We start from the raw sequence: 19,542 nt of genomic DNA on the forward strand, positions 1-19,542 counted from the left end.
CGCCTAGAGGTCAGTTCATCTGATGACGGGTAAGGACCATATGTTGAATTGGACTGCCTAACAGACACGGTCCCTAAGCCACATGCTTGTTGTTTAAACAGAGAGGGGGAGATGTTGAGAGCCACAGCCGAAGGGGCCCCAGCAAACTTTCAGACTGCCAGCTGATGATTGGCTCACAGCGGCCCCAGCAACATCTAGCTGATTGGCTCCTCGGCCCCAGCAACATCTAGCTGATTGGCTCCTCTGCGGTGATGCTCATTGGGCTGTTTCCCTGCCCTTTCAGACCACGGAGCTGCTCATTGGGGGACTTTTTTGGCTCCGCCCACGTGACCCAGCCAATCGGCCTCAAGAGCAGGAGGATTGTGGGAGGTGGAGAGAAGCTTGTGTGGGAGAGAGAGGCTTGTGGAAAGCCGGTGGTGGCAGTTGAGGCTCTGAGGGTTTTTCCTGAGAGGCTGTTTTGTTTGGCGTGTGTGGTTCTAAAAATAAAGTTAGTTTCTTTTGACAAGTGGCTCCTGATTGTGCCCAGCCAGACTGCGGCACTTGGTATCATTAGATTATTAAATGTGGTATATACTACAATGGAATATTATTGGGCAGTAAAAAGGAGTGAAGGGCTGATACATGCTACAACACGAATGAATCTTGAAAGTATTAGCTAAATGAAAGAAGTTGGCCTCAAAGGCTTCGTATTATGTGATTCCATCTCCATTGAGATGATATGTCAAGGAAAGAGACACAAGAAGATTAGTGACTGCCTGAGGCTGAGGGAGTCCTAGGAAATGGCGCATGAATGCCAATGAGTAGAGGGTTTCTTTGGGAAGTGATGGAAATGTTCTAAAATGGGTTGTGGTGATACTTTTACAACTCTGTGAATATGCCAGAAACCACTGAACTGCACATTTCAATGGGTGAATTGTATGGTATATAAATTTTATCTCAAGAAAACTATTCAAAAAATGTTTGGAGACCGCTGGTGTCAATAGGGTAGGAAATACTAGAAACAGTAATGGATTAGTTAGTGGAGAAATAGGAAATAAAAAGCTATAGCTTTTCTTTGCTTATTGGAATAGGGTTTGAAAGAATGTAAAATTAGAGGTGACTAAGAGTGCACCCCAGATGGACTTCTGGACAAGTGGTATTATGAATTGAAGTGATGCCAACGTAAGAGAGGGTGCAAATTTCGTTGTCACCAACAGCTACAATTTCAGAGGCTGCCAAAGCCTACTGATGTTGAGTGGCAGAGAGCTTTGGTATTTTCTAAAATGCACTAAGTAGATGGCTTGCCTGCCTGCCCTCCTTCTCTCTTTCCTTCCTTTCTTCACTTCCTCTCTACCTCCCTTTCTTCCCTTCTGATGTACTGTGGTTATAGTATTTTGTGAAAAATAGAGGTAAACAAAGACCATGAGTTGTCTTATTGTAAGTATTTTAAAAGACAAAGTAATGTGTGTCATAAATATGATTCTACCAGGACTAGGACTGCAAAAACAAGACTTCAAACGACAATGTGCACTTCTTGTTCTCTTTGGATGGCGCACCTGTTTATCAGCAACATTTTCTCATTCCTAGTTGGGAAATGATAAGTCATGTTGCTTTTTATGTGGTACAATACAAGCTCCAAGAGATGCCAAATATAACATAAACCTATAATTACTGATTACTTATGGAAGAGGAAATAATCTTAATTACGGTGTTGATGATGCTGCTATTTTGGTTCATAACCACTTAAATATGAATGGGTTTTCACTATATATGGGACTATAACTATGGATTTTCCACATATCTTGATTGAGTGTGGTTTAACTGTTGTCAGAAATGAGTTGTGAAGTACAACTCAAAGTACTTCAGAGTAAGATATTCTCTTAGAAAATATTAAATTAAGGAAATATCTAAGACCACATATCCCAGTTTGGAATTTGAAAACTTTCTCATGAAGAACATTCTCTGTTCCCAAGCATTTGGGAGGCTGAGGCAGGAGGTCTCTTGAGCCCAGGAGTTCAAGGCATTCCTGAATGAGACCCCCATCTGGGGGGCGGGAAACTATGTTCATACGATTTCGTGAATTTTCAAGAAACATTCCCTTAATAAGAGCAAAAGTTGATCGATGTTATAGCTTTCTACAGGTGTGACATTTGGGGCATATTACCTATACAATTCTGGCATCTTAACTTATTCATTTCTCCAAAGGGTCATTTGTGAAATGAAAAACTTAAACCAAAACCTTAAAATGTATACATTTTCTGCTGTGAAGATGATTTATCATCAAGCAAGTCCTGCCAAAAGGCCACTTGACCAAACAGTTCTTCTGGGTACCTAAATCTCACTCATACCATTTCCTTAATGGCCTCCAGGGAGATGTTTGCACTTAAGCAAGGTGAAGTTGTTTCCCTTTACACCTGGATGAGGTCTCTAATTGAGTGAATGCCATGAACAGCCTTCATGCAGAAAGTTGCTAGGCATCTGGTGCCAAGGACTGACGTCAGGCAGAAGCAGGAGAGGCCGGAACAGAGATGGCCGCTTCAGTAGCTATGAGGAGCGAGGGTGTAAAGACATTAGTGAAATGGTCTGCGGGGGTGGAGGGGGTAATGGGGAGGTGGCGCACATGCCCATTCTCATGGCAGCAGCATCTGCTGGGCTAGTGCTTTGGATATAAATCTGAACTGTCCTTATTGCTAAATGTCAGTAACTAACTCAACTTTTAAAAAAATCTGTGCAAGCCAAACAAGATAGTTCTGTGAGCCATGTGAGGTCTTAGACCATCAGTTTCAAACCATAAGAACAGAACATTTCCCACAGGAAGTTGAAGAATCTTGAGGACAAAAGTTGCTCTCTTCTCAGGCAAACCCATAGCCAATGGTGCAAGGAATTCTTGCCTCTGGTCTTTGTGGATATCCACAATTAAGCTTTGCACAAAGCTTTCTGTGAACAAGGCCAGCTCCCTCCCTGAAAATGGAGTTCAAAGCCAATGTTCAATTCTTTTAACAGTTTTAGAATAAGCAGAATCTGTCTCCATGCCCCAAAGTCACAAGTTAATCTCCTAAGTTGAATAAAATCATGGGCTGTTGCCATTATTTCTGCCATAGCTGTAAGAGCAGAAGAATCATGAGATATTTGCTCTTCTTTCCTCTACATATTGATTAGTACTTGGCCTCTTCACTGACAAATCCCTGGGAGCCTGGAGTATGACTGCTGGGGCAGGGGTCAGGAGCACCACTAGAATCTAATCTTCCACTATTAAGTCCATCATGGTTCTGTAGTGATTAGGAACATGAGCTCTGGTCAATTTTTTTTTTGGGGGGGGGAATGCTGGGGATTGAACTCAGGGACACTTGACCACTGAGCCACATCCCTAGCCCTGTTTTGTATTTTATTTAGAGACAGGGTCTCACTGAGTTGCTGAACACTTTGCTTTTGCTGAGACTGGCTTTGAACTCACGATCCTCTTGCCTCAACCTTCTGAGATGCTGGGATTACCAGCATACGCCACTGTGCCCAGCTCTGGTCAAATTTTTACTCCCCCTTTGGCTTCAAGACAGTCTGAACTTAGGCAAATTGAACTGTAAAATGGGGATAAAAAATACCTACCTATGAAGTAGGTTGTGTATTATGATTAATACATTGGTTGTTAGCTCTTATGGGGAAATATTATTTTGGAAAGTTGAGGAAACTTTCATCATCAAGCTGCCTTTATGTGGAGATTGATGACTATTATTTGAGCACCTGCTACTTAGAAGGCCTTTGCTGATAGAGAAATATCTAACTGATATAAATGGGGTTTTTGTTTTTGGTACTGGGGATTGAGCCCAGGGGCACTTAACCACTGAGCCCCATCTCTAGCCTTCAAATTTTTACTCCCCAACTTGCTTCAATAGTGAGGCTCAGAGAAGCTACTTGGCTTGTCCAAAGTCCCACTACTAAGAAAAAAAAAAAGGAAATAGTACTGGAATTTGAATTTCAGTTTGTCTAATACCAAAGATAGTATTAGTATTCTGATCTTTTTACCCTACTCCCCAAATTTCTATAATGATGTTAGGTTTATTTATCTAATACAAGTGATTTGTGTATGAGCAAGTTTTGCTGCAAATCCTGGTTGCATTTGAATAGAGTATATTAGGGTAATTTATGGAGATCATTCTAGGCAAAGAGCCTTCTAAGTTATTAAAACAGAGTGGAGCCGGGTGTGGTGGCACATACCTGTAATCCCAGTGGCTTCGGAGGCTGAGGCAGGAGGATCATGAGTTCAAAGAGAGCCTCAGCAAAAGCTAGGTGCTAAGCTACTCAGTGAGACCCTGTCTATAAATGAAATACAAAATAGGGCTGGGGACGTGCCGCAGTCTGTCCGGCTGCAGCAAAATAACTGGGGGGGTGACGAAGAACTTGTGTACGTTGATACAGCAGGAGTAGGAGCCGTTTATTGCAGGACAGGAGCAGTATTTATACATTCCACACAGCTTATCTTATTAGCATAAACTAGATACATCAGTCAACCAATAAGGAATCTCCACACTTAATAGCTCGCTTTTGTTACTTCTCAAACCACTCCCTCTGGCATTTTGCCAGGCACCATCCAGACTTGTTTATGAACTCTAACATTCCCCTGGCAAAATGCCAGGTGTTATTTTTGACTTGTTTACAGACTCTAACATTTCCCCCTTTTGTTTAATTTAAATAACAACCATAGTGGTTTTTACACAAACACCATAAATAATCTGCTACAAGCAGAAAGGGAGGATACAAAATGCCACAATACCAAGCCACTTGATGGCTCCATGCAAGAAGCCCTTGGAAAAATTATACCAGCAATGACACTGTTAGCAAAGATACCGAGTAACAATTTGTTGTACATTACAGTTTGTTGTCTCAGTCCAGGTAAAGCAATGTCTCAATAGATTAACTCACAGTCCAGGTAAGTTCTGCAGGCAGCTTGCTTAAATCACAGTCCAGGTAAGTTCTGCAGGCAGCTAGCCTAAGCTGTAGCAGCAGAAACAGCAACAGCTCCGAAGTCTCGTCCGTTTTTCAGCCGAAGTTTCATCCGGTTTTCAGCAACACTGGAAATTTTTCCACCTTGGTCTTTACCGGCACTGGGACGAAGGCAGGAACTCCGGATGGCTAAAGAAAATCCTGTAGCATTCTACTAAGAAAACAACCTTCTGAACAATTTAGTACATTATATCAAGGTTTTTTTGCATTTGAAATAAGCATTAATAGTGCTCATTACTCATTAGCTTCCAGGTGTGGGAGAACCATTGTAGCTTAGTTATTGGCATTGAAAATGACCAAACATCAGGGACACCAGTAGCGTCTTCTGCTGGCTGTAGTGCCTGGGCAGCCCCAGATGGCCCTGGGGAGTGTCCCGCACTCAAACTGCTACTGGGCACAGGGAGCAAGAGCCTGTGAGACTGTGCCTCCAGGTCAGGTCTAGATTTGGGCTCACGGCAGTGGAAGAGCCAGTTCCCCAGCCAGGAGGCGGGGAAGGGCCAGTTGTTGCCGCCTCTTGGAAAATCCTTGCTGCGCTGTGACCGGCTTGCACACTCGGCAGCCGCCTCTCCGCTTCACGCACCCTCCGGTAACGAAAAGTATTTAGTAATAGCCTTTTGCTGCAACTTTTTTCCTGATAATCCTTCTTCTTCTGAACTTTCTTTTTCTTTCTGACTAGAGTTCCTGGGCTCTTATCAACACATGCCCTAACTATTCTTGGTTCCACTGGGGTGCCTTCTTCCCTTAGTAATTTACTTCTCACCCCTTCCATATTTTCATCACAAAGACAATACAATACACTGAGACAAAACAAGACACAAACATACTGTATCAATCTTCTCCATTTTCTCGAAATGGCCATTTTTCCTCTCGCCCTATCTGCCTAGGGACGAGCAGATTGCTCCCGTCCTATCTATGGATGGGCAGCTTTTTTTCGTCACTTACCCCCGAGTGTCCCGGGGCTCCCCGTACGGGCCACCATCTGCCACAGTCTGTCCGGCTGCAGCAAAATAACTGGGGGGGTGACGAAGAACTTGTGTACGTTGATACAGCAGGAGTAGGAGCCGTTTATTGCAGGACAGGAGCAGTATTTATACATTCCACACAGCTTATCTTATTAGCATAAACTAGATACATCAGTCAACCAATAAGGAATCTCCATACTTAATAGCTCGCTTTTGTTACTTCTCAAACCACTCCCTCTGGCATTTTGCCAGGCACCATCCAGACTTGTTTATGAACTCTAACATTCCCCTGGCAAAATGCCAGGTGTTATTTTTGACTTGTTTACAGACTCTAACAGGGACGTGGCTCAGTGGTCAAGTGCCCCCGAGTTTAATCCCCAGTACCCCCCCAAAAAAAAACCTGAATGGAAAGCAGGTTCAAGGCAATGTTGGTATAGGTCCTATAACCCAGAGGATGGGGAGAGGGAGTCTCTCCAGAAACAGTGGACCCCAAAGAAAAAGGATTGTTCTTTTAATGGTGGAAACTGAAAGCTTTCCAATTGGTGTGGCAGAATCTGTTTAGATTTGAATAGGAGACCAGCGTCAGAATTCAGTGAGGTCCTAAGCAGCTTAGTGAGACCCTGTCTCAAAATAAAACATAAAAAGCCTAGAGATGTGGCTCGGTGGTTAAGTGCCCCTGGGTTCAATCCCCAGTACCAAAAACAAAAACCCCATTTATGTCAGTTAGACATTTCTCTATCAGCAAAGGCCTTCTAAGCAGCAGGTGCTCAAATAACAATCATCAATCTCCACATAAAGGCAGCTTGATGATCATTTACAGATAAGGACACTAGGGCTGGGAGATGAAAGACTTGAACAGGTCGTTGGGTGAGTTGGAAGCAGATAGCTAGACTCAAGTCCACATGTGTCAGTGGATAGACCTGTGACCCCTGAACAGAAACTTCTGGTACCAAATTCCACCCTTCCTCTTGCTTCCTCTATTGCTTTGGGGAATTACAAACTCTTTTTGTGCTTCGATTTCCTCCTTTCTGAAATAGCAGAAGAGTGGCACTTGCCTCAACACCTGCTTGTTCTGACCCACGGAAAGCATTTGCCACAAAACCTGGCACACAGCAGGCACAGCAGTGCCAGCTCTCACTGAGACTGAATGACAGCACAGTGCACATTCAGCTGTCAGTCATTCAATAAAGACATGAGCAAAAACTGATTAAAGTGGACTGTTTTATTCCTGTGTCCTTGCACAGGGATGAAGGAACTCTCTGGAGTACCTTTCACAAGGCACACATCCTGTTTTCGAGGGTTTTCCCCACATGATCTCATTGCCTCCTAATAGCCCCACCTCTAAATACCATCACATTAGGGTCAACAAATTCTAGGGGACACAGTGTGTCCAGTAGTCACGGCATCTCGATTTTCTTCCCTAACTCCACAGTGCTGAAGACAGTTTTCTTATCTCTGATTTAGCTCGGGGTACCTGGTTGCAGCCAGATTTAAAGTTCCCACACTTCTGGCTCATAATTTTAGTCAGAAGACTGAATTGCTGACCATTAATGTTTAGTAAGGTAACTGAATACAACTACTCTTGAAACTCTCTATTGAAAGCACACTGGGAAGATACAATGAAGAGAGACCACTGGAGGGTAGTGGATTGGATATTTGGTTCTGTTTAAATCTATGTGGTTAGAATTAATTCCAGCTGATAACAGACATAAACTTAAATATACAAAAGTTTACTTTAAAAATGATTTCCTTTAGGAAAAGAAGAATGAATAGATGGAGCACAGGGGATTTTTAGGGCAGTAAACTTATACTGAATGATTCCATAATGGTGGATACCAACACCCCATTGGACATCTGTCCAAACCCTAGAATGTACAACTTAGGAACGAACCCTAATGTAAAGTACCAACTTTGGTTGACAATGGTTTGTCAGTGCTGGCTAATTGACTGTAACAAATGACCTCTCTGGGAGTGCTGTTGACATGTGTGTAGGAGGGGTACATGGGAACTCTCTGTACTTTCCACTTAATTTCACTGTGAACCTAAAACTACTTTTAAAGATTAAGTCTATTTTAAAAATTATTTCATTTCTAAAAAAAAAAGCGTTCTCATGTAAACATGTTTGTGAACAAGCAGAACTTTATGATTTTCAAAATGTTCTTTTTGTTTTTAAAAATCTTAGAGCCATTAAAAAAAATAAGATAGTAAATTTATTAGAAGCACAAAGAAGGGATTTGATAAGAGGACCTCTGTGGTAAATTATTTTGTTTAGTGAAGAATCACTCTAATAAATTTGATGTTTTGTTTTAGTCTATATGATAAAACAAAACAAAACATAAAATTCATTGATAAATCCAGGGATGCTTTGAGTATCACAGACTAGGAATTCCAGATTTTAAAGATATCTTTAAAACAGAACCCTGGGGGCTGGGGTTGTGGCTCAGTGGTACAGTGCTTATTTAGCATGTGCAAGATACTGGGTTTGATTCTCAGCACCACATATAAATAAGTAAATAAAATAAAGGTTCATGACCAACTAATAAAAATATTTTAAAAAACCACAACAGAACCCTGAAACTTGGGGTACAGACTCTCTCAAGCAGTTGCAAAGAACTCTCTGAAATAACTGGATGTTTTCTCTGTATTTTCTGATTGTTTTATAACCTTGTACAACTGTAGACTGGTAAAAGGAGGTAGAATATTCGAAGAAATAGGCAGATGAGGGAGTGTAGCTCACTGATAGAACACTTGCCTAGCATGTGCAGGGCCCTGGGTTCAGTCCCCAGCACTAAAAAGAAAGAGAGAAAGAGAGAAAGAAAGAGAGAGAGAAAGGAAGGAAGGAAGGAAAAGAAAAGAAATAACCTGATGATTTTATGGGATAGAATAGAAAGAGAATCCCTGCAGTCGTGGGAGACTAGGAGAGGTATAAATGGCCCTTTTCATTCTTGGAGGATGAGATGATTCTCTAGAATGTAGTTTACTATGGTGGTTCCTTCCACTCCTGAGGGTGACTGTGGACAGTCACAAAAAAGGAGAATTCCACCAAGATTCCAGTTGTAAGAGGTATCAGATAAGAGGCACTTCTAGTGCCTTGCACAGTATGTACTAAGCATATATCTTTTTATGGGGGGGCGGGGGGCGGAGGAAGCACTGGGTTTTTGATGAAATATTCTAAATGAAGAATGGTTGTCCTTTTCAAGTAGCAAAAGATCCTTGCAGAATGAGACTCTGTGAGAGGGCATCAGAAGTCCCTAAATAGAACAACAGAAATCGTAATAAATGGAAACCAAAGAGCAGGTGATTCTGTTAGGGTCAAGTAGAATCCAGACCCAAGTCAAGTCGCTGTCAAGTGAGCGGGAATGTCAGAAGAGCTCAGGTCCTGCCCAGATGGGGCTGTGCAGTGCTATCCATAGGCACTGGGGGCTGGGAGAGGGGGACTTTGAGGCCCTGGGGGCAGGCGAGTTAGGTGGGAATTAGAAATTGACAGAATTATGATTCTAGTTTTCCCAACTTGGATTTTCCCTCTCCCACCAAATCATACATTAACTTCTATGATATGTTTGTTGTATAAAAGGTTTTATACGAGCTGCATATATCACCTTGTAAACACCTTTAGAAATGGTAGTACTTTTAACTGATTCACACTTATCAGCTTTAATGCCATTCAGTGAAAATACTTGAGAATATCACAGCTGAGTAAATATTAAAGAAAAACAAAGAAAACTTTAGGTAGAATGACTATAAAAAGTAATAAGCCAGCCAAGTTCTTTGATTTGAATTACTTTTAATCCCTATTACTTGTCAAAAGAAAAGGGGAAGAAATCCCCTCAGTAAAATTCAGAAATATGATCACCAAGCAAAAACTCCCCTCTAATTAAGTCTCAAATGGAAATCCAGTTTTTAAAAAAATTGCCGTGGTCAGTTGTTGACACACCAGGACAATCTACAAACACAGTTGTTCAAACACAACAGATTGCCCTCACTCTGCAGGTCCATTAATCACAATTCAGATTGCTATCAGAGAGAAAATGACTGGTGTTATTAAATTTCCACCCCATCACCTTGACTTTTATTTAGAACCATTCATCAATAATTTCCCTCCTCATTGGAAGCCACAAGTTAACCAAGCTAGAAAGTCATCAAAGAAATACAACAGACTTGATGATATCTTGGAAATGTAAATGCTTAGTGTGATTTTGTTAATTCACAAAGTTTCTTAACCATCTCAGTCATCTATTCAAGATACTTTTTAAGCCTTTGCATCAGAGCCCATCAGCTACAGACATATCAAGTAACATGTGAGGAAAACTCTTGAAGTAATAGTATCCAGCATTGGCCTCCTCCAGTGTGACAAATTGTTCACTCTTTTTAATGGTTCCCCCAAATCCACCTCTATTTAAGGAACCACAACTCCTTAATGATAGACTGCTAGTTTCATTTCACTGACAGAGCTGACTTCATGAGCAGGTGACTTGGGCAGTCACTAGGGCCCTGCACTTCGTTTAACACTCTGCTTTTCCTGTCACAACATTCTTCACATTTTTTGAAGAAGGGCCTTACATTTTCATTTTATACTAAGCTCCCCAGATTCTATAGCAGGTCCTAAGGAATGAAAGATGTGAAAGTGCTCTGAAAAGTGTTTGCTAAATTTATTAATGCCCTGCCTCCAATAAATGTCCCATGTTCTCATCTCTGGAACCTGTGAATGTTGTCCTATATGGCAAAAGAGACTTTGTAGATGGGATTAAATTAAGGATTTTGAGATAGATTATCTGGATTATCTGGGTGGGTCTAGTGCAATCACAAGAGTTCTTATATGAAGGAGGCAGTAGAGTTAGGATGGAAAGTCATATAAGGGTGGAAGCAGAGTGAAGGGGGTAGTGACTGTTATATGAGGTCATGAGTCAAGGAATGCAGGTGGCCTCTAGAAGCTGGAAAAGCCAAGGAAACATCATCATCTCCTAGAGTTTCCAAAGAGAACACAGCTCTGCAGATCCATTTTGGACTTCTGACTTCCAGAATGCAGGATAATAAATTTGTTTTTAGTTATTTAATTTGTGGTAATTTGTAGATGGGATTAAATTAAGGATTTTGAGATAGATCACTTATCACAATTTGACTCACTTCACTACATGAAGTGATGTGTTGCTCATTTTGTAGAAATCAAAATTGTTGATAAGCAAATAGCAGCTACCACTTATTGAACACTTCCTATGTGCTATGCATTATACTAAGCCCTTTATGTATATACATTTATGAAATCCTAGAACAATATTTGAGGTGGAAATTAAAGCCATATAACTAACTAGAATGTGTCAGATTTGGGATCCAGGTTCAGTCTAAGTCACTCCAAGTCTTCCTGTACGTTTATCTTCGTTCCCATATTTCCCAGTAAACTTTGGCGTGTCCTCATGCTTTAACTTGCATTATGTGTGCACTTGTCACCGCAGCCGTAGGGGTGGGACCGGGCAGGAGGTGACACCCACTGGGGAGTCTGAAGGAGGAGGTGCTGAATGCTGAATCCATCTCGTCAAGACGCTGCTGGCGTCCAGGCAGCCGAAGGAGACACGAGGCTATAGGAAAGCGAAGGAGACGATGAGGCTAGGGCTGCGCGGCCGGCCCAGGAGACTCCCCGCTCCCTGCCAGCCCGCGGGTATTTTGGAGCCCTCGTGGTCTCGCCTCATTGGCTGCCGCGGGGCCGAGAGGAGAAGCAGCCTCCGCCCACTAGCTCCCGAACTGCGGCGCGGCGCCGCGGGGGCCGCCGGGACCACAACTCCCAGAAGGCCGCGCGCTGGGGGCGTGGCCGCGGGCGAGGACGCGGGGGGCGGAGCCGCCGGGGCATGAAGCGGGGGCGCGCGGCGCTCCTACCTCAGTCGCCGCTGCCGGGTGCCCGAGAGCGTCCCCTGCCTCCGACCGGCGCGCAGACCTCCGCCCCTGGAGGCGCTCCGCCGCCCGCCACCGTCCTCGGGGGTCGTCTCCCGGCAGCTCGCCTCGACGGGCCCGGCCGGCAGCGGCCGGAGAGGACAACATGAGTCGGGGGGCCCGCCGGGCAGGCGCCGGGCAGGGGGCGGCGGCCGCGGTGCAGCTGCTGGTTTCCCTCAGCTTCCTGCCGCGCGTCGTCGAGGCCCAGGTGAGCCGGGCGGGGGCTGGCCCGGGGCCCTCGGCCCGCAGCGAGCCGGAGGCCGGGGCGCAGGTGCGAGGGGGAGCGGGGCGGGGGCGAGCCGACAGGTGCGGGAACGGCCGCGAACACCGGCGGAGCGCGGGGCGGCCCTCGGCGGCGGCCGTCGGCAGCGGAAGGGGCGACGCCTCCTAGTCGCTCCCGCTGGTGTCCCGGCGATGGTTTCGGCGGCTGGGAGCGCGGCGGAGCTGGGACTGGATGGAACCGCGGCCGTCGTGGAGAAGGGCGCACGGAAGTGGGACACCCCACTGGCCTCCGGGCGCCACCCGGGCCGAGGCGGCGACCCGCCCAACGGACCCCTCGCTCGCCTGGATGAGTGCGGTGGGCGGGCAGCGCGCCCCAACTTCCTCCGAGGCGGGCGCGGGAGAGCACTCTGCTTTACCCTTGCCAGGTGCCTGGGTCCGCGAAGTGGCGCTGTCAGGTGCTCCGAGTACGCGGGCGGGGGTCAGTGGTCTGGGCTCGTGCGCGGAGCCCTTGCCCTGCCAGTCCTGGGGTAGGGGGTGTTCCCAGAGTGCTGAAGTTGGAGGGGTCGCCGACCTTCTCGGCGTCTTTTATTTATAATTAGAGCAAACTGCCAGGTGCTGCCGTCTTCTCTGCACCTGCTGCAAAGTGGCATCGTTGTTGTGAGGGAGGAAAAAAAACAGTCTCAGGTGGCCTGATAATGAGGGGAGATGTGAAACAATTAATGCTGGTTGCTAAGAAAAATGGACGGTAACTGTGAGTGTAACTACGTAAACAATTTTTTCTTACTTTTTCTTGGCTTTATGTTGTCCAGCACTAAATCTAATCAGAATGCCATACATTTGGGGGCATGTTTGAATAATTTTCAAAAGAATGATTTGATAAAAATAAAAGGGACAGGGCTGGGGATATAGCTCAGTTGGTATAATGCTTGCCTAGCATGCACAAGGCCCTGGGTTCAAACCCCAGCACTACCCCCCAAAATAAATAAATAAATAAATGCAGATTCTCTGGCCCTACTTCCAGGAGTTCTGATTAAGTGAATCCAGACAATGACCCAGAAAGCAGCATTTAAAATAAGCCTTGCAGATAACTGTAGCGCCATTATTTTTTTGACCATCTCTTGGACTCGGCTTGGCAAACACTGAAATTGTGGAATTCTGGACTTATCTACCAGATTTATGAAAAGTAAAGTTTCCACAGTGTCTTTGGCAAAATTTTTTCTAATTACTAATTGAGTGGAATTTACATTTATATCTTTTTCTAAAATGGGATTTCTTATTTTCTATTTTCACATAGCATATATTGTATACTTAATCACTAGAAACTTTTAGGTTTCTTCACCTACCACTAATTATGTATAATTAATTTTAAAATTTTACCTGTACTTCTTAAAAATTTTATTTTTTGTAGGTGTAGAAAAGCACAGTACCATATTTATTTTATGTGGTGCTGAGGATCGAACCCAGTGCCTCACATGTGCGAGGCAAGTGCTCTACCACTGAGCTACAGCCCCAGCCTTTCACGTGTACTTATAATTTCCTTATATCCAAGTGCAAAAAAAAAAAAATATATATATATATATATAGTTCAACAGTTAAACATTTGTGCATGTTCAAAGTTATATCATGCCAAATAGAGTGGATATATTTTTTATTTCCAGTGGTACTTTCTTTTTTTAAAAAAATTATTTTTTAGTTGGACACAATACGTTTATTTTATTTATTTATTTTTATGTGGTGCTGAGGATCGAACCCAGGGCCTGCACGCCCTAGGCAAGGATGCAACTGCTGGTCTACAACCTCAGCCCCTCCAGTGGTACTTTCTAATGTAGTGTCTTTTGGTACATCTCTCAGAAGTTGGGCCATAGTGGTAACTGAAGTTCAGAGAACTTGAATGATGTTAAACTGGAGTCCTAATACAGACTTCTTTTTGCTTACAGTTTTTTCAGTGTATTTGTTTCCCTGTAGTATAGAAAAGCAGAGAGAGAGAACTAAGTAGAGCTAAGTTCTTCCACTTTATATATACTAAATTGGTAAAAAAATAGTAAAGTTGAAGGAAATAATTAGAATTTTTGAAAAATGCCTCTGTTCACAAGGAAATAGTCATTTAAGGAGATATATATTTTAAATGTAATGAAAGCAAGGAAAAATTTTTGAGCACACAAAGTATTTGTATCTCATGCTCCATTTTCTTATAAATGTAAACATGTAGGGACTGGGGCTTTTGCTCAGCGGTAGCTCACTTGCCTGGCATGTGTGAGGCATTGGGTTTGAGTCTCAGCACCACATATAAATAAATAAATAAATGATCTAACAACTGACAAAAAAATTAAAAAATGTAACTATGCTTTGTAGTATATAGTACGGTGAGCTAAACAAATACAAGTAAGTGATAGAACAGTCTTTCTAGAAAATGTAATTTCATCTGGGGATATTGGAAATCCTGAAGGCCTTTCTGAGGAGGCATGAATTCAAGGAACCTTCAAATCACTCAGGCAAATTGAAAGCCAGCCACTTGGGGCCCCCATCATGCTGTACCAGTTCATTACTCTGGAGATTCTCTCAAACCCTTTGAACTTCTGCTGTAACAGTTTTATGGGGTGGACTGGGTAAGAAATAATACCTATGTCTGCCCAAAGAGAGGAAACTGATGAGAGACCCTATCATAAACTTGTTGTCCAAAAAGCTACATCCTTAACGTAAGAGATGAGTAATGAATCCTGCCATAAGAGGAAAGTAAAGAAACTTGCTAGAGGAAGGGGGGGGGAACTCCCTTGAGAATTTGTAAGCATAAGCCAGTCCTTACAAAGTTTGCAGGCTTACTTCATACCACTTATGCTAGGAAAAGTTTCATGTAGAAAATTTAATTTATAGCAGTTCCAAGTTTGTATCCCCCAGGTTACCAGGGAAAGCAAATATCCATTCCCTCTGGAGAAATTTAATTTTAACTCAAGTCATAAAGAATTTTTGAAGATAAAATGTCAGGAAGAATAAACATAATAGTTAAAAAAAAAATCTGAAAACAGGGCACCATGAATCAGGTGCAGACAGTTCTTGACCTGCAATGGGTCCCCCTTAATCATTTTATGATTTTCAGTTTTATATTTAGACAGTATTTTAACCCAAAACATGCTTAGTTATACATGGTATGAAAGCAACATTCTTTCAACACAAACTGTACTCTTTTCGTGAGCTGTCACTCTCTCAATGCTGAGCAATGGCAGTGGGCTATAGCTCCCTGGTGAGCATGAGGGTAACCCCCTATATTATACAGGGTACTGTGTTTCTAAGCTGTGATGTCTTGTAAGTTAGGTGTCTCAAAGGCATTTCCACTTGATAGTTTCAATTTCCAGGATGCATTCATGTTGTAAATTGAGGAGCATCTGTATTAGAAACAGAAACATAATGAAATTATCAGATAGTTGAATATTTTTGATTACTATGTTTAAATAAAAAAAAAGAGAAGCTTGAAAGTATAGAAATGGAATAAGAAATTTAAAGAATGACCAAAAGGATTAAAAAATAATAGGTGAAGAAATAAAGTTTCAATGGATGGATTAAATAACTGATTATACCCATCTGAAGAAATGATTTTTTTTTTTTCCAGTACTGGGAATTGAACCCAGTGGTGCTCTTCTACTGAGCTGCATTCCCAGCCCTTTTTATTTTTTGAGACAGGGTCTTGCTAGGTTTCCTGTCCTTGAACTTGAGTTCTTCTGCCTCAGTCTCCTGAGTAGCTAAGATCACAGGCATTCACCACTATACCTGGCTTGAAGAAATGATTATTGAATTACCCACATCCTGTCTTTCTTTTTCCCCCATCACTTTCTCTTCCATTCTTACTCTCGGCTTCACGCGGAACAGAATTGGAGCAATCAAAAGAGAATTTCCACAGAGTAATTCACATCTATCCACTTACAGGGCTCTTTACCTATAGGTTTGATTTCCTATTGGTTACCATGGATGAACTAATCATGAATAGTTCTTGTCAAAAACCATTTCCTCCACATATATTTTAGGGCCCATATCTTTCCCCTTCAAGGACATGGTTCCAAAAGTGTTCCCTTTCTCTTTTGAATCATTGGTTTTTTACTTCTCTAATAAAATGTTACTGTCATCATAAAACAAGCTATTGGGATAAGGGTGTAGCTCATTAGAAGAACACTTCCCCAGCATATGGGAGGCCCTGGATTTGATCCCCAGTACCTCAAAAACAAAAATATTGTTTACATCTTCTTTCTTGATCCACTCTTCTTTTCTGCCCCATTTTTCTTGTTCTTTCAAGAAAAATTGAAAAGCGTTGTATTTTTTCCTCCTATTTCTCTTTGTTCCATTCCAGTCAGACTTTTGTCCCTAACACTCCTCTGAAACTGCTCTCATCAAGGTTACCAGTGTCCTTGTTGCTAAGGCCAATAGTTTTCAAACCACAGCTTTACCTTTTGACAGCATTTTTCATAGCTCCTCATTGACACTTCTTGGAGTACCTTTTTCTTTTTTTTAATAATATGTATTTTTTAGTTTTAGGTGGACACAATATCTTTATTTTCTTTTTATGTGGTGCTGAGAATCGAACCCAGTGCCTCATGCATGCTACCACTTGAGCGCGCTACTACTTGAGTCACATCCCCAGCCCATACTTTCTTCTTTTGACATTCAGGACACAATAATTTTTTTGGTGGCTGGTCTGAGTGCAATGGTGTTTACAGTACTTTTCTAGTGTCCTTCCCGTGTGATGGAACAGTCTTTCTTTGTATCCTTTGCTTGTTCCTCCTCTGCCCTTGACTGCCAGTCATTTAAACTTCAGAGTTCACATCTTGTACTGTTTCTTTATCTTCTTCACTTCATCTAGTCTCTTGCATTTAAATACAATACCATCAGTATTGCTGACAGATTTAAGTCTCCAGATTGGTATTCTCAATTCTACATCTGTGTATCTAACTTTTCTTTTAACATCTCCACTTGGGTGATTAATAAGTATCTCAGACTTGATTATTAAGAAATTGCTGATTTTTCGCCTCAAATTTACTCTTCCCACGACCTTCCCCTTATACATGTTCCAGCAACCCTGGCCTGCTTGTTCTTCAAACATTGCAAGTATGTTTGTTTATTATTTATGTGCACAGTATAACTGTATAATTTGACCAACGCAAGTGTTTTCTTCCTTCATGGTATTTGTACTGTTCTACCTAACACACTTATGTGTTCATACAGTTCACCCATCTCTTCATATCTTAGTTTCTGCTCAAGTGTCACTTTATCTGACATGTCCCCTTATCTAAAATGTCCCCATCTCTGATCATAGTATATACAAGAAAATCCCTCTTTCCTCAGCTGATAGTCCATATTACTTTTACCCTTTGCTTAAGACTCTCCAGTAGCTTCCTGCCTCACTCAGTGTGGTATATTGTGAACACACATTTGGTTTTTGTTTGATTGCTGGCACAGAGCTCCTAAAATGCTTGGAATTTTCTAAGTGATGAAAGTATTAAGTGATAATTTATTGTTCACAATGAGTCCCTTTCAATCATACCTGAGTTTATGCTAATGAGGTGACTTAGGGTGAAGCCCATATTTAGCCTCATGATGAGCATGATCACCAGAAAGACAAGTGATTCAACTCTGGAGCTGTTAAGAGTTGATGAACTTGTGGGGTATGAAAACACTGACGTACTGGGAGGGTGATGAGGAGAGGGCATAGAAGCTCAAACCATCTCCCACTAATACTCTCCCATTTGGTTGTTTCTGAGTTGTTTCCTTCATAATAAATTGATTAAAAGGTAATTAAAGTGCTTTTCTGAGTTCTATGAATCATTCTAACAAATTACTGGACCTGAAAAAGGGGATCCTGGGACCCAGATTTATAGTCAGTCAGTTAGAAGAACAAGTGACCCAGGGTTTGAGATTGGTTTGAAGTTGGGGCAGTCTTTTGGGACTTGCACCTTAACTAATTAGAGTTGGCACTGATTCTGGATATTTAGTATCAGAATTGAATTGTTGGATACCTAATCAGTCTCTTAGATCTGGAGACTTGGTTGGTGTGAGCAAACACCCTAGGCTCAGTAAACTAAAGTCTTATAGTGGTCTCCTAATTCTCTTTTTAGTTAATTGCATGGTACTCCTTGTTCCTTAGAAACTTTGGGCAGGCTTACTGTCTCAGTACCTTTGCACTTAATATTTCTAATAATTTATTGTAATGCTTTTTCTTCATATATTTTCATTCTTGCTCCTTTCCCTCCTTCAGGGTTTACCAAAATTCCTTCATGTGGCTGTCTAAAATCATAGTAGCTCCAATTCTGCAATCCCTGTTCCCATCCCCTATTCATTACTACCTGTCAGACATTGTACTTTATTTTCTCCAGTTCTCTTATAGAATATAAGCTCCTCAAGGGCAGAGATTCTTAGTTTTTTTCTAAAACCATATTCTCAGCATGTAGAATGATACAAAGTTTGTTAGTAAATTTATTGAATAAGTAAATGAATAAGTGGAAGGTAAATGCAAATAAATTACTCACAAGGAAATCTCAAGAGACAACAGGATAATAAATATTAAAGAGAACTCCAGAGACATAATAGGATAGAGGAAGAAGGTCTAAGAGAATAGGAAAAAATTTGTATTGATTCCTTGTAGTAGGTCAGTATGAAAAGGACAAGTGAACTAAAGATAGACATTGCACACAATAATAAATACAAATGTCTCCTAAAACATGAACATAGTGCCTCATTAGTGCAAACAAACATAAACCAGATACCATTCCACATTATTAGATTGGCAAAAATTAAAGAATAGATTAATATCAAATACTATGATATGGCTTACCATTAACCCCAGTCCATTGATGGTGACATAATAAATTGTTAGAACTGTTTTGGAAATCAGCCTGTTATTCCCTAGTACAGCTGAAATGTACTTATTGCACTCTATTCCTAATCATTACAACGTGGACAAACTCCTGCATGTGTATACCACCATACATATACAAAAATATTTGTATAGCATTTGTAGATCCTAAGTATGTTGTATTATTTTCTTATTGTTGCTAAAAATCAACACAAACTTACTGACCTAAAACAACATAAGTTTATTATCTCCTACTTTTGGGGGTTAGAAATCTGAAAATGGTTTTACAGGGTTAAAAATCAAGATATCAGCAAGGTCGCATTCCTTCTGGAGGCTCTGGTGGGGGGGGATCCAGTCTTCTAGAGGCTTCTATAATCTTTGGTTTGTGACTTCTTCCTCTATCTTCAAAGCCAACAATGCAGCATCTTCTCTAACTCTTCTTTTATAAGGAAGTTTGTAACTGTTGTACTGAATAATCTATATAGTCTTCCCATCTCAAGATTCTTAATTATGTCTTTAAAGTCCCTTTTGTAATGTGAAATAACATTACAAAGCTGCAGAAATTAGGGCATGGATATCTTTGGGAGGGTCATTCTGCCTACTCTATAAATCAATAATAGAATG

At 41.8% G+C, this 19,542-nt stretch overlaps 1 protein-coding gene across 4 annotated transcripts in view; it reads left to right on the forward strand.

Moving 5' to 3' along the window:
* The first annotated feature begins 11,803 nt into the window (after window positions 1-11,803).
* Ero1b (endoplasmic reticulum oxidoreductase 1 beta) overlaps window positions 11,804-19,542 on the forward strand; it is a 47,356-nt gene continuing 39,617 nt past the window's right edge. For 2 of the 4 annotated variants that reach the window (XM_046432126.2, XM_058575046.1), the window contains exon 1: window positions 11,804-12,069. In XM_046432126.2, the coding sequence (XP_046288082.1) occupies window positions 11,968-12,069 (102 nt within the window). In that variant the 5' untranslated portion in view covers window positions 11,804-11,967. The remainder of the gene's footprint in view (window positions 12,070-19,542) is intronic. The other 2 variants (XM_046432124.2, XM_058575045.1) reach the window with 1 other exon arrangement.

The sequence above is a fragment of the Marmota monax genome, unplaced genomic scaffold (genome assembly GCF_021218885.2).
Source record: "Marmota monax isolate L192 unplaced genomic scaffold, Marmota_monax_Labrador192_F-V1.1 WCK01_AAM20220418_F8-fsc00071, whole genome shotgun sequence".
NCBI lineage: Eukaryota > Metazoa > Chordata > Mammalia > Rodentia > Sciuridae > Marmota > Marmota monax.